Source organism: Calypte anna, chromosome 1 (assembly GCF_003957555.1).
Source record: "Calypte anna isolate BGI_N300 chromosome 1, bCalAnn1_v1.p, whole genome shotgun sequence".
Lineage (NCBI taxonomy): Eukaryota > Metazoa > Chordata > Aves > Apodiformes > Trochilidae > Calypte > Calypte anna.
In genome coordinates, this window is record NC_044244.1 from 66710499 (window position 1) to 66725996 (window position 15498).

Below are 15498 nucleotides of genomic sequence, written 5' to 3' on the forward strand. Positions count from 1 at the left end.
AGAAGGAGAGGGAGAGGAAATAAACCCCCCTTACAGGAGGAAGTAGTTAATAACCTGCTATGGCATCTGGACACCCACAAGTATATGGAGCCATATGGGATCTACCTAAGAGTATTGAGAGAGCAGCTTGTAAAGCCTCTCTTCATCATTTAACAACAGTCTTGTTTGACTGGAGGCTGCTACTGTGATGCCCATCTATAAAAAGGGCCAGAAGGAAGATCTGGGGAACTTAGGTCAGCCTGACTTAAGTGCCTGGCAAAATTACGGAGAGGTTCATACCGAGTGGACTCACATGGCAAGTGCAGATCAGCCAAGGGATCAGGCCCAGCCAGCATGGGTTCAGGAAAGGCAGGTCCTGCTTGACCAACCTGATCTTCTATGGCCAGGTGACCCGCTTAGTGGATGAGGGACAGGCTGTGGATGTTGTCTACCTGGACTTCAGTAAAGCCTTTGACACCATCTCCCACAGCATTCTCCTAGAGAAGCTGGTGGCTCATGGCATAGACAGGTGTACCCTTTGTTGGGTTAAAAGCTGACTGGATAGCCAGGCCCAGAGGGTTGTAGTGAATGGAGTTAAATCCAGTTGGCTGCTCACAGGTGGTGTTCCCGAGGGCTCAGTTATGTAGCTGGTCTTGTTCAATATCTACATCAGTGATGTAGATGAGGCGATTGGGTGCTTCCTCAGCAAGTGCACAGATGATACCAAGTTGGTGGAAGTGTTGATCTGCTTGAGGGTAGGAAGGCTCTGCAGAGGAACCTGTTGAATCAATGGCCTGAGGCTGATTATATGGGGTTTAACAAGGCCAAACACCGTGTCCCACATTCCAGTCAAAACAACACCATGCACTGCTATAGGCCTGGGGATGTGTATCTGGAAAGCTGCCTGGCTAGAAAAGATCTGGGAGTGCTGGCCAACTTGTGGCTGAGTATCAGCCAGCAGTGTGCTCAGGTGGCCAAGAAGGCCAGCAGCATCCTGGCTTGTATCAGGAACAGTGTGGTCAGCAGGAGAAGGGAAGGGATGGTGCCCCTGTACTCAGCACTGGTGAGGCTGCACCTTGAGAACTGTGTCCAGTTCTGGGCCCCTCAGTTCAGGAAAGACTTTGAGGTGCTGGAGTGAGTTCAGAGAAGGGCAGCCAAGCTGCTGAAGGGTCTGGAGAACAAGTCCTATGATAAGAGTTTGAGGGAACTGGGGTTTAGTTTGTAGAAGAGGAATCTTATCACTCTCTACAGCTACCTGAAAGGAGGTTGTGGGGTGGTGGGTGTTGGCTGCTTCTCTCAGTAAATAACAATAGGACTAGAGGAAATAGGCTGAAGTTGCACCAGGATAGCTTTAGACAAAGTATTAGGAAGACTTTCTTTACTGAGAGAGTAGTCAAGCTCTGGAACAGGCTGGCCAAGGGAGATGGTGGAATGGTGTGTTTTGGTGGGCTGGTTTTTTTTTTGTTTGTTTCTTTTTGGGGGGGAGATGGATAACAGACAGTTGGACATGGTGATCTTAGAGGTCTTTTCTAGACATGACAATTCCGTGGTTCTGTGCTTCTATTTTAGAAAGATAATAGGTAAATCTAAAATTTAATCAAGTTTATCAGTGTTATACTATAATAATTAAATCTTTATAGAACAAGAATGATGTTAATATTTCCAAAATTTAATCTGGAAAATTACGTATAAATGTGGCACCTTAAAAGTTATGTGTGCATGTGTATCTCAAAACACTTAGTATCAATTTCTTTATTGCTGTTTTATGTTTGTTTCAAACAAGGTTTTAACAGAAATTTTTGGGAGTACTTTAGCATTCTAAGTGTCACTGAGTTACATTTGTTGTGTCTTATTTCTGTCTCTATAAAATAAGCTGAGCACACTTTACATTCATGATGTAGCTCCACTATGAAGGATACTGACAGAATCGTGGATCTCAAACTCATTATGTACATTCATTGTTAAAAAGCTGAAATGAAACTGGTTGCTGTACAAAGCTCATTAGCTGGATGGGATAGAAGAACTTTATATGGAAAAAAATTGAAATGCATAGATGTTTGTTATATAGCATGCAGATTAAGTTCTATAGCTAAGATTGCTTTAAAAATAGCATCGAATTTGAAGTTCTCTATGACAGTAACAATAGAAATTGCAGATTAATTGAGGTATTTCTCTATATAAAGATGTCAGAGCTTTTTGCTATTCTGAACAGATCTTAATAACCATTACAGATACGGAAGCCAGTGAGGTCCAAACACTGTGGTGTATGCAATCGATGTATAGCAAAGTTTGATCACCACTGCCCATGGGTGGGTAACTGTGTAGGTGAGTATCATCATAATAGGCAAAGAAGGGAAAAGCTTCTGAAATCAACATGGTATGTTTTGTAGGGTGTTGTCTGTTCTCACTTCATGGTTGAAATTACTTGGCTTCTGCCAAAGTCTGAGAAAAATTGTTGGGGACTTTCAGAAGAAGGGAAAGCATTTTCATGTTGAGCTCAGGTTTTTTCTACATTTTATGCTTTATTTACAGTCTTTGATATACCTATCTTCAAAATCATTTCATGTCTAATTCTGTTTCCTAGCTACATATTTTTATTAGCATAAACTCTGGTTATTAAAAGATGCAAAAAGGTGTGTGCTGATTTCACACCTGATTTTTACCCATTATATAAGATAAAATTTCTCATCTTTACCGATAATATTCTAGTTTAATAGGAAAGTGTATGTATTCAAAAATGTAATGATCATAGAAGTTAGATACAGAATGACATCCTATTCATGTATTCTTCTCTTTTTGATCCCCCCAGGTAGTCTTTTATTCTCCCAGTAATGATAAAAGGAATAGATACAGAACGGGAATAAAATCTCCAAGTGCTACTGTTCCACATGTTATTTTTTGGAAAACTTGTTTAAAATCCATTGTTGTGCAGGGAGCACTGGAATGATTTAGCACCTGGATTCATTGACAGCATCTGAAAGCAAATAAGTGCTTTATTGTAGTCCCTCCAAGTGTATTTAATAATGGATAGACAGAGCAGTTTGGTCTTGTGATCAAGAGTAGAACAGTCAATGCTGGCATTTGAATTCCAATAGAGCACCACTGAAGTCTTACTAAGGTGGGCTTATATCACTCCCTTCTGCTTTACATTTCACTGATCTTGAGTTACTTTTGATTTGTATTTTAGATGTTTCACCATTAAGGTCTAAGAAATTTTTTATTAAAAAAGGCAAAGGGGCACAGGCTTAGCAAGAGTGCTGAGAAGGACTTGTCAATAGGGCAGAAAGATCTAGTATTTTATTCTGTAACTGAGCATAAAAAACATTTTAAAAAGCTGGTCAAGTCTGTGTGTGTTAAGGGAGTATGTGGCTAACAGGATTCAGTTAGTTAGGTAATTTTATTTTTTTTTTAAATGATGGTGATGGAAAAGCAGAATTCTACTAGTGGTCTTAAACAGATTGGGGTAATTAGAGGTAAAAGTAAACATTAGGACACCTAAAAGTATGCTGGGAGAAAAGCATTATATCACACTATGAGAACAGCACTGGAGGGAGTGATGGTCTAAATGACCTTATTTGGCTTTTCTGCCCAACTCAGATTATTAGTATGTGGTGACTCTAAGCATAGGATTACAAAACCGAATCCATTCTTAAAACAGCATTCATGCTGTGTTTGCCAAAAAGGGAAACATGAACCCTGTTTTTTTGGAAAAGAGGAATTTGGAAATGTTTTATGTAGTCTTAGTTTGAATGCGCTAGAAGGAAAAGAATTTACTAAAGATAGGACAGAAATGTTGTAAGAGTGTGCTTAGACATTCTAAAATACATCCTTTGGGGATAAAACATGCCATATAAAGAAGCAGAGAGAATATTTTTACCATTCTGAAGAAGCTGACAAAAAGTGCAAACTGTTTGAAAAACAAAATAATAGGCAATTGGGGCAATTTTTTTTTCATCATACCTGCCATATTTTTTTTTAAATTACAGTGAGCAAGTCTCTACAGGTGGTTATACCTATCATTTTAATTGGTTCTCAAAATGGCATTATGTTTTTTTTACAGTTGGTTATTTGGAAACTAAAAATACCAGATTTTATTAAATTTGCAATTACCGTTTCGACACAAACTTCAGACATGCAAAATAAATTTAGTTTTTAAGTAACAGCATAAAAGGAGCTAGAGGCAAATTTTAAACGGTTATGCTGACATTGTACTGACATATTATTCTGACTGAAATGAATCACATTATAGGCCTTGTTCATACAAGAGATTATTTTGTTAGTTATAATAACTTTCCCCAAAAAAAAGATAAAATGAGGAAGAACTAAGACATTAACAAACAGTCTAGATCAGGCAATATAACTCCATCAGTGAAATATCAGTTACCTTTATTATATGTTAACACTTACCTGTAATATAATCATAACTGTATAAAAAAAATTAGAAATAATTATTTTAACTGTGGGGGATGACTGACTGTGACCCTGTCAGTCTGGAGTGAAACTGTACAATATAAGTGCTGTGTTTTGCCCAGTCTTATTTCACATAGAGAAGAAAGACAGTTTCTCCACTTCCTTTTTCCAAAGTCTTTTTTTTTTTAACTGTGACCAAGATTGTACTTGTCTCATTTGTAGTTTTAAATGCTACATGTGTGATTTTTCCCAAATACAGGCAAAGTTCCTGGTAAGAAAAATTTGGTTTAGTATAGCTGAAGATGCTGCTGAAAGGAGCATCTCATAAGATGCCTCTCATGAACCTCTAGGTCACCATCTAACTTCTGGTTTTTGTTTTAATTTTTAATGTTTTTTATGAAACGTAACAGTTAAATTTAGTGTGCAAATCAAAGTGATACCTTAGGGGAACACTCCCAACGCTATTTCTCACATGCTTTTAGGTAACTGGAGGTAATGTTACAACATGCTTTTATGTCTGAAGGAACTTGTTGGATTTTCAAGGAAATGTCTTGTGTTTAGTCTAGCTTGTGTTGTATGTATATTTTTCCTCATCTCTTACTTATATAGGCTTTCAAATCACTTGCTAAAAGCACTTGCTTATTTTCTGCCTCCAGAGGATGCTCTTTTTTTTAGAAGGCAAAACATTTGACATAATGAAGAAGTGAATGGTGTGCTGATAGATGATGACAGCCAAATCTCTTGCAGCACATTATCATCTGTGTAGGTTTAGTTTACATCCTAGAGCTGTTGAAAGGTTGCAACAGTGGGCATGTTTTACAAACAGGAGAATGGCTGAATACCTCAGAATTACAATGTACTCACATAAAAGGCATCTTTTCAGCTCTATTACTGTTAAAAATAGATCAGTATTTTCATAAATTAATTTTCTTGCATTTAAACTTTGTCTTAAGCAGAATGGTTTTGCCACATTTTAGGCAAGGTGTTAGGCTTTGTCTGTTAAGTTGTATTTGTTCTACAAGTTCTAGTAGATACCTTATTTTTAGGTGGCTTCATCAAGCAGATTTAAGCCTAAATTGTTGACTTACTGTTTCTTTTGACTGAACTCTGCAGTCTGATGATTTTTTAATGGAGTTGTAAAAATATTTATTGATAGTAATTCCTAGCTATTCAGAATCTTTCAGTATCTGTCACCTTCATTGTTCAAAATATTGTCTATCAATAATTCGATTAACTCATGAGAGGGATTACAAATGGAACACATTTGTGAGAAATACAGCTGTAATGTGACAGAAATTGAAAAAAATAAAATATTGCTTTGTTGTCTCAGAAGTAAAAAAAAAGTCATAAGTAAACCACCTAATTGCACTGTCTAAGTTATCTTGGCTTAATACTGGAGGATAATGTTTTTGTATATGGTAATAAGTAGTACTTTAAAGCAAGCAGTTAAAGTTTCTGATACAGTGTTGTCCTCTTCCACTATAGAAGTGGAAACTACATTTCTATAGTGTAGTTTCTGATATAGTGTAATCCTTACTTCACTGATACAGTGAAGTAAATTGAACCTTGTTTATTTTGTGCAACTTTAGGAGCAGGGAACCATCGCTATTTTATGGGATACCTTTTTTTCCTGCTTTTTATGATCTGCTGGATGATTTATGGATGTATCTCTTGTGAGTAAATGTTGGTTTTTTGGCTTTTTTTAATTGCTTGTAAATACTTCCTTTATCTCCTGATACACGTTTTTATAGATTTCTGCCTTATCAGACTTTGATATTTTATTCTGAAATTAAACTGCATAATAATAACTGACTATTACATATTTTGAATTAGAAGATTATTAGAAAACAAATAGAACTATTTTTGGCATGTCATTATTGTTTAATTTAATTTAATACATTTTAATGTGGGTGTTATGTTGATGTACAGTAAGCATATCTTAAGTCTTCTGCATGCTATTTGACACTTTGTTTTTTCTGTAGACTGGGGTTTCCACTGTGAGACAAGTTATGCAAAAGATGGATTTTGGACCTATATTACACAGATTGCTACCTGTTCTCCGTGGATGTTTTGGATGTTTCTAAACAGTATTTTTCACTTCATGTGGGTGGCTGTGTTACTCATGTGTCAGATGTATCAGGTATGGAAGAATACTACATTTATAATGCTGAGCCTTAGGAGTGACATAAAAATATCACTAGTTCTATCATTTAAATTTTAGTGTTCATTATGCATGACCAAGTGTTCAGTCTTTCAGCCACATTGAAGGAGGCAGGCATCTGTTTTCTCTGGGTATTAGGCATTTTTACTTCTCATGCTTTTTTTTTTTTTTTTTTTTTTTGGCAAGACATAAAAATACCTACCTTTCCACTTTCTATTCTCAGAAGCAAAAAAAGCAAAACAGACCAGAGAAAGGCAATAAAGACTAATAGAGGATAAGATCTGTGGCTTGCAAGTGGAATAATGGAATATGTCATTAGCATAAAGAGGGTGATAACTTAAAAAGGGATGCAACAATTTCTTAAGCTGCTTCAGTGTGATTTTTGATCCCATTACTGAACTGTAATCTAAACGAACCCAGGTTTTAATTTGTCCTTTTTAAGGAAAGACAAGTTATACTGAAAGTCTCTCACTATGACTTGAAAGTCTCTCAGTCTAGCTTGTCATTAACAAACCATGAGAATTACCAGTGTAATCTTTCCAGAGATTGTGGAAATAAAAATCATCTTCTAAGTTACAGGAAATGTAGGTTTTGTGTTCCTTTCTCTACAATATGCATCATTTACAATGTAGATCATCTTTCAAAATCTTGTACATGTGAGAGTCATTTAGTCATCTAGAGGTCTTCCCTGCCCAAGACAAATAAGCAGAGGAATTACATGTACATCAAAGCTGTCTAACTCACCAGACTTCTATAGCAAAATAAGCATGTAACTTTTGTAGAGCCTTCCATCATACTTATATCATGATCCATTGAGTTCTCCACTGAGGATTCCTGTTAATGAAATCTGTTTACAGGTGAATCTTTGAAATGTGCTAATTGGAAAAATACATCATAATATTTTTATCAGTAGTGTAAGTAAGCAAAATAACTCTAGCATTTAACTTATTCATTAATCCTGAAAAAATGAAAACTGAACACAGTCATACTACTAAATTTCCCAAGGGTTTTACTGAAAAAAAAAACCCTTAGGATTGTTCTTGACAAGTATCTTTGGAGTTTGCCATAATGATGAAATTGATAAAGATATTCTTTGTTTCTGTTGTGCAGCTGCACAACCCCTAGTCTTACTGCCTCACCCACCCACCACCACCACTTCTTCCACAATAAAGTTTGAACTTGTCTGTGCTATTGAGCTGGTCAAGCTTATTGCTAAAACACTACCTACTATTTTTGAAAACTACTTAAAAACCTTTACTTCATACTTCAAAAGTTGGCCATTGAGTGCCCATTTATGTATTTAGACATAAAACTTCACTAGGTTTCACAGAGGCAAATAAAATGCTTAAGAGATGAACATGTTTAGCCACATGAGGCTAAGCCAGCCCAAACTTCAGTTTTTCAATATGCTTGCTTTTATAACATGCAGCAGGCTTAACTTTTTATATTTCATTACAAATCACAAGGTTTATATTTGTGTAGTGTAAGGCTGCCAAGGGAGTTCTCAAATTTTTGTTTCCAGTGACAACACATTACTGTATTCCTCTAGTTTTATGTAAGATGCCTTTTAAAGCTAACACAGTTGGAAGGCTGTGAAGTGAGAGTGTTGATCTGCGTGAGGGTAGGAAGAAGGCTCTACAGAGGGACCTGGACAGGCTGGGTTAATGGGCCAAGGCCAATTGTATGAATATTGATAAAGCCAAGTGTCAGGTCTTGCACTTGGGCCGCAACAATCCTGTGCAGGGCTACAGGCCTGGGGAGGAGTGGCTGGAAGGCTGCCAGGCAGGAAACACCCATCAGCATTGTTACCCAAGGTGACCAAGAAAGCCAACAGGAATCCTGGCACGTATCAGCAGTGGTGTGGCCATCAGCACTGGGAAATTGATTGCCTGCCTGTACTCAGGACTTGTGAGGCCACACCTTGGTTACTGTGTTCAGTTTTGGGCCCCTCACTACAAGAAAGACATTGAGATGCTGGAGTGTTTTAAGAGATGGGCAGTGAGGCTTGGTGAAGGGTCTGGAGAACAAGTCTTACTCCTTGTAAGACCAAGAGGCCAAGAGAATTGGAGTTGTTTAGCTTGGAGAAAAGGAGGCTGAGACCTTGAAGCTCTTTCCTGAAATGTGGTTGTAGTGAGGTGGAGGTTGGTCTCTTCTCCCAACTTACAACAGGACAAGAGGAAATGATCAGGTTGTGCCAGGGGAGGTTTAAATAGGATATTAGGAAATATTTGTTCAATGAAAGCGTTGTCAGGCACTGGAACAGGCTGCCCAGGGAAGTGGTGAAGGTGCTTAAAAGACATGTAGATGTGGTGCTTAGAGACATGGTTTAGTGGTGTACTTGGTGGGACTAGGTGGGACTCGATGTTAAAGGTCTTTTCCAACCAAAAAGATTCCATTTAACTCTGGCTGATGCAGGGCTTTTTTGCATGTTTTTATATGAGCTAATTTGCTTATCCTTTTTCCTGTCTTCAGATATCTTGCTTAGGTATCACTACAAATGAAAGAATGAATGCAAGAAGGTACAAGCACTTCAAAGTTACAACCACATCTATTGAAAGCCCATTCAAGTAAGTTTGAAGTGTAATCATATTTCTTATTTGTGTAGCCTTGCATACATTCAAATTATGTAGCTTGTTGAAAAAGGACAGTTGAATATTTTTAAACTATTTTCTCTACTTGGAATGCTGAATATATCTGCTCTTTTTTAGAGTAACACATTCTGTCCCACTAAAGGAAGTGATAAACGTTTTTCAGTGACTCTGGACAGGCATGCATAAACATAAAAAATACTTACCAGCATTGGTTACTTTTTGCTGTAAAGTTTATGGGTAAATAAAACCCCTCTTTATAACTCAGCTGCCCAAACCAGAAGTGGTTGCTTATTGCATGGTGTAAGTGTGGACTTGGATCTTCACTTCCACACCAGGCACTTTCTCCTGATTGATATTTAATGTAGTGTTGAATTTGATCTGATCAGTAGCTCCTCTTGCTCTTTACTGTGGGAAAAGAGGCAGCACTTCTTTCTACTCAGGAGGAAGAGCCACAGGTAAAGCTATTTGTAAGGGACAAAGAGCAGGGTGTCCCAGGAACTGAAGTGACTGTTGCATTGGTGAGATGTGGGCTTTTGGGTTCTGAGGATGTAAAGGGTAGGTTGGGATTCTGGCTTCTTTGGTGATGGGGGTGCAGGCTGAGAGAGGGGCTTGGGAGTGGTACAGCATTCCAATGGGAATATGGTGGCATGGAGCAGTATATGGAGCCAGAGCTGGAAATAAATGAAAGTGTAAAGCTGGAATGTTGTATGGTGAGGGCATGTTACAAAAAGAGCAGCAAAAATACAGCAGTATGTCTCAGCCTGCTGTATATGCTGTGTCTCCTGTGGAAGCTGCTGCTCTCTTAGGTGGCACTCAGGAACAGGAAATATAGAGATTCTTGTTGCTGTTTGATTTTGTGCTACAAGAAAAGTTTGTGTGATCTTTTAATATCCTTCCATATAGAACTTGAAGTGAAAAGCAGACAAGCATCTCTGTAAGGTTGCAGACTTCTTGCAGATTAGAGTTGAAACAAAAGTGTAATTATTTTGCCTGAAGAATGAGAGTGGTGCACAGAATAGGAAAAAAGTTCTGGGTTTATTCCCAAATTAAAGTCATGTACACAAATCACTTTCACTGAAATAGCAGCTATTTTGAAAATTATTCCTAAAAATAACACCAGATGTTTAAAATAAGTGGCTTGGCATCACCTGTCAGATGAAGCATTGACATCAAGTGGTTGTCATCCTCTCACTACATAGATCTATTCTTGTACATATCATAACACAAGCTTCTTTTCCAGAAAATTGGTCTATTCGGCCCATGTGTAATTAAGTTAAAAAATTCAAAATGTTGGAATTTAGGTGGAGGTATCTTACATATTTGACAAATAATTGATTCAGCAACAGAAAGCACTTGTATAGTTCATTTAATTCAGATAATGCTTTCTAATTTTGTATTGTCTAGGAGTTTAATTGATCTTAGACGTGCAGCTGATCAACCAGTGTGTATGACAGAAATAAATATTAATAGAAATGGTAATTATATTGGGAAAACCCCTCACTTTGTACTCTTTTTTTCTTGGATCCATCTATTACAATGCAACTTTCCTGTTATAAAGGCACCTGAATTACTGTGCTATGCTGCATCATGTTGCACTGCCAATGGCATGTTACATTTCTCCCTAAGTTTTGGCAGACAGTGGTAGAAAGTTAGTGACTTGGATCAAACATTCACCTGTCTGACCACCACTTATTTCAGAACTTGCTCAGCAAACACCAAGATAATTCTTACCTGTGCTGGTTTTCCTCTGAAAGAGCAAAGAATCCAATTTAGAGACAAACATAAATTTTTGTACTTAGTTAGATGAGCTGTGATACTGCTTACTAATATGTGTTTGTTTTGGTTTTAGCCATGGATGTCTAAGGAACATTATAGACTTCTTTGAATTCAGATGCTGTGGTCTTTTTCGGCCTGTTATCGTGGACTGGACAAGGCAGTATACAATAGAATATGACCAAACTTCAGGATCAGGCTACCAGCTGGTGTAGCACCACCTTCATCCTGTGAGCATATCATATCTGAGTGGTGCCTGAAAAATTTTTCTCTCTCTCGAATCCGCATCCCTTGAAGAGTAGCATGCTATGTGTAGGGCTGATAATGAATCTTAAGGTACCTTCTCTTCATCAGATTTTATTAACAAGAGTGAAAATGGACAGAATAAACTGCCAAACCTGATAAGGAAGAGGAGGAAGATCAAAAAGGGATTTTAGCAGTTCTTAATATGAGAATTACTCACGACGGCATATTCACGGTATTTGTTGTTGTTGGGGGTTTTATTTAAGGTCTTTCACAATGGAGCATGAGATTATGGAAGTATTGACATAAGTAGTTAGGTTGTGCTGAGCAGAAAAAACTATTTCCCAGTAACTCCACTGAAACAACAATCTAGAATATAAAACTAAGTTTCATGATACAGAGTTCACTGACTGCTATCTTGTAGTTCCTGTAATGTGACTTTTTTTTAATACAGATTTTCTGTAGTATTATACACATTGAAAAAAACGTGCTTTTCAATTGTTATAAATATCATTCAGTGGTAATCCCCTGTAATGTGTTAAGTTATAGCAGTAGGGCGTATCAGATAATGTTGAAAAAATATGTTGCCCATATTTTTTTGTTACTGTTTTTGCCACCAGTTAGTGGAACAACTTGTATTAACCCTGTTCTGAAATTATATAGTCTGAAATAAACAATTGCTCAAATAAGGAAAGCTTTTCTGTCAAAGTTAAAGCCCTGCTTAAATGCATGATATTCCTGTAAAACTAGGTAACAGTATATAATGTTAATGAAAAAGTGGGAAAAATTCATTATATTTGAAGTAACTGTATAAGCAACTTACAAACTAGCAATTTTTCAGTATTAGGTTTGATCCTCATACAATACAGTGTAGCAGAAACAAAGACATGTTAGAAGAGAAATTGCATGGAGAAAACCACAGCTGTGAAAGCAGAAATCTTGGTCATAAAAAAACAAGAGAGTTTTAAATTGAATGCAACTACAGAGGAAGAACTCAAAGTTGTCTCAAGTGCTGATTTTGTTTGGATGTAAAATAATGGAAGCCAAACTTTGAAAAAAAGATTTTAAAAATGCCCATGCTAGCATGCACACACAGAAAAGGTAGCACAGTGTTCTGATGAAGATGGTGTATTGGCATGTGGAAATCACCCTTAATTTCTTTTAAGTTCTCATGCTACAGATTTGTTTGGAAGGTAAGGAATGATCTGAAATTGCATTCCAAAGGGGCTTTTCTTGAATGTGATGCACTGATTTTTGTTATGGTGTTTTCATATACTCATGGTGAACTGTTCACTGCTTCCTTAACTATTGTTTACAGAGAAACTGAGAATCAGGTTAGTTCTCTTCTAAGTGCTGTAGCAACCCAGTGGTTCGAGAAACCTGTGAGGGGAGTTTCAGGAGGGACCTGAAAGCAGATGTCTGAGACTAGTGTAAAGAATGTGTATCTGTATATAAATAATTTATCAGTTTTCTCTTTGTGAGTGTGTGTTTAGTGTATTTAAAGCTGCTCATTTTAATTTTATTCAACCAAAAAAAAAAAGTGTAGGAAGGTATCTAATGAGCTTTTAGTGATGTTCAATATTTGCTGTTAATAGGCATTTATGCCCTGCAAATTCACTGCATGTTTGATGCTTGGCAAAATTAGCGTTTTCTGTAATATGCAAATTACAGGTAAAAAAAGCAATCTAGTGGTATTCCCGGCCCTTGCCTTAGTAGGAGGAGCAGTGACCGTAAATAGTTGATGTTCAGTAGTTGCAAGTAAACATTTTTTTCTGTAGTTGTTCATTAATCTCAAGACACACACTTAGTTTGCAGGTACCAGATGTCAGGACTTACAGCAGCATTAGAGTACTTGAATGTTTAATACTGGAAAGATCAAAATTGTCTTGGACACAGTTTTAATGGGAGAGTTTGGGTGTAGAGGTGGCAAAAAGCTTTTTGGTATTTTTTTCAGACAAAATTTGTATCTCTAAGACAAACACATCTGTTTAAGTGAAAACAGTTCACATTGTTAATTCATATTTTTTTCTATTCAGAAAAAAAGCATGAAAACTTTACGGTGTTGTTGCTTTAATGACGAATAAATGTTCTGCATATTTGTTCATATTTTCTTTTCACGTTTTTCTGTTGGGGGTCGGTTGACTTGAAGAGCTTCACTCCACTTTATTAAATACTGCCTAGCACCAGAAGAGCAGTTCAGTACGTGATACAAGTTTTAGTTTTAGTTGCCCAGTCGTGTTAATTACCACGAATTTTGTCATGCAGCTCATGTCGAAAATGTTTGCAAAAAAGGAGATGATCTTTGGTAGAATATAGTGAGTTCTGCACTATTTACTTAATAGCTCTCTGGTGACAGTTTTGTTGAGACCTGCAGAATTGGAGCAAACAGTAGGTAGTTGTGGGAAAAAAACTTGCATAAATGGATTTGGGATGTATGACGTTTCCAGTGTAAAATGTAACTTGTCTTGAGTAACACTGAATTGTTTGATGTGAAATCATAAAATCTAGCAGGGGGGAGCCAACTACGCAACGTTTTCCTGTCAAGTTATCAAACTTACAGTTCACTTGTTGAACCAAAACCGTATTGCTTCTGAAATTTAACAGAGCTGATCCAGGCCAACAGCAGATCAGGCCAACTTAATCTGACACAGGTAGAATAAATGGGAATTTTGTCTTGGCCCTAAACATGTGCTGTTTCTTTGCAGGTTTCTGTATTCTTTGATGTCCCCCAGAATTTATTTTTTTTTCAATTAATGTGTAAAACAGCATCACTACATTTTAAGCTATGGATTTTTTGTATAGTCTTTATTTATAACTGTGCCAAGTATTACTTTAATACTGTTGAGATCTTGATGTATTACATTGTGAACAAAAAAATCTGTAAAATGTTTAATAAATTAGCTCTCCTTACATAAATTAAATCTGTTAAATTTTGTAAGTTATTAATCAAATAAATATTGACTCTTAGATGCAGTGTTTGTCTTGACTTAAGTTGTGATTTCACAGTGTTGTTTCTGTCCAGTTTTAGAAGCCTTATGTCATGGTCTGCTACTTATTATTCTTATTTTAAAATAAATATTATGTTTTGTTTGTGAGGAGATGTTGGCCTCTGCACATATATATGCCATGAATTGCAAAAAGTAACCAACTTAAGACTTAATTGAATTGAAACAAAATTGAAATGAAATTAGAAATGAATTTATTTAAGGGAAAGCATCCAGTTGAGGAATGGGGTTTCAGGAAAAGGGATAAATAATGTGGAAAACAATGCAAGCGGTGAGGGAAAACAGGTTCTTAAGAGATTAGATATTTGAGAGCACTTTTAAGAAAAGGGAAGAGAGATTTGTCATTTCATCTCCAAGGTGTGTCAAGGAGTGAAATGTGCACTTGTCCATCCTGTCCCTCCTGGTCAGTCTGCTGCTTTCTGTCCTTTTTTTTTCCACCACTGCTGTGGTCGCTCCTGTGTCTTCTTTTTCTTCTGTTGTTTTTTTATTTTTATTTTTTTTAGAGTGAAAATTACTGCTTTCCACAAATCATTGTCAGGGATTTTGCGATCTGAAACTTCAGGCCTTCCATTTGGTATTCAGGCATTTCAAGGATTCCTTAGCTCTTGTATTCAACACGAGCAGTTTTGCACCATTTGTAGTACCTGTCTGGCAGCTTTTGTACCATTTGTGTTTTATCTCATCTGACTGCTACTTTAAACATGGCTGTTTATCACACAAAAAGCAGAGTGGGTCTGCTCCTCAAAATGACTTTTTCTTTGAAGAACGTGAACAGAAATTGCAGAATGGTGCCATTTCTGCTGATTCAGGAGGCTCTTTTTTCCTCCAGTGAGTGAGTGAGTACTTGCGGTGCTCACCACACCTTACCATCAGAAAAGAGCTGCAATCTTTTATTTTAGTAAAATCTTTCTGGAAAAATTTACAGGTGTCTTACAGAGAGCAAGCACCTAGTTCTCTGATGTGGATTCCTCTGAACTACTACACTGGGTTTTGGTAAATTACATGTTTGTACTACCAGTTAGTTAGCATTCACTAATTAAATACTCCTTTTGAGCAAAGGGAAAATTCCTTCTGGGGACTGTTTCAGGTGGGCAGATTTACATATCTAACAACATTTGATATGTTCTAAGGGTAAGCAAGACATCCACATAGGGCTAGTGCCACCCAGGTGTGTGCTTGTAGGTGGCACTTGCAGGGGAGCCTGCAGCTTTACAGCCCATCACTTTCAGAGCCCATTAAGAATCCTGATTCTGTTCAGTATGCAGCAAATTTTCTTGCATATGTGCGTGGTGGGGTGATACTGGAGGACAGTCTTTCACTTGTAAAGGCCTCAACC

The 15498-nt window shown here is 37.1% G+C and overlaps 1 protein-coding gene across 1 annotated transcript in view; it reads left to right on the top strand.

Moving 5' to 3' along the window:
* Positions 1-14126, top strand: part of ZDHHC17 (zinc finger DHHC-type containing 17) — a 78136-nt gene extending 64010 nt beyond the window's left edge. Inside the window, exons 13-17 of the mRNA XM_030467088.1 lie at positions 2211-2304; positions 5979-6062; positions 6372-6529; positions 9023-9117; positions 10991-14126. Coding sequence (XP_030322948.1) covers positions 2211-2304; positions 5979-6062; positions 6372-6529; positions 9023-9117; positions 10991-11129 — 570 coding nt within the window. The 3' untranslated portion in view covers positions 11130-14126. The remainder of the gene's footprint in view (positions 1-2210; positions 2305-5978; positions 6063-6371; positions 6530-9022; positions 9118-10990) is intronic.
* Positions 14127-15498: the final 1372 nt, after the last annotated feature.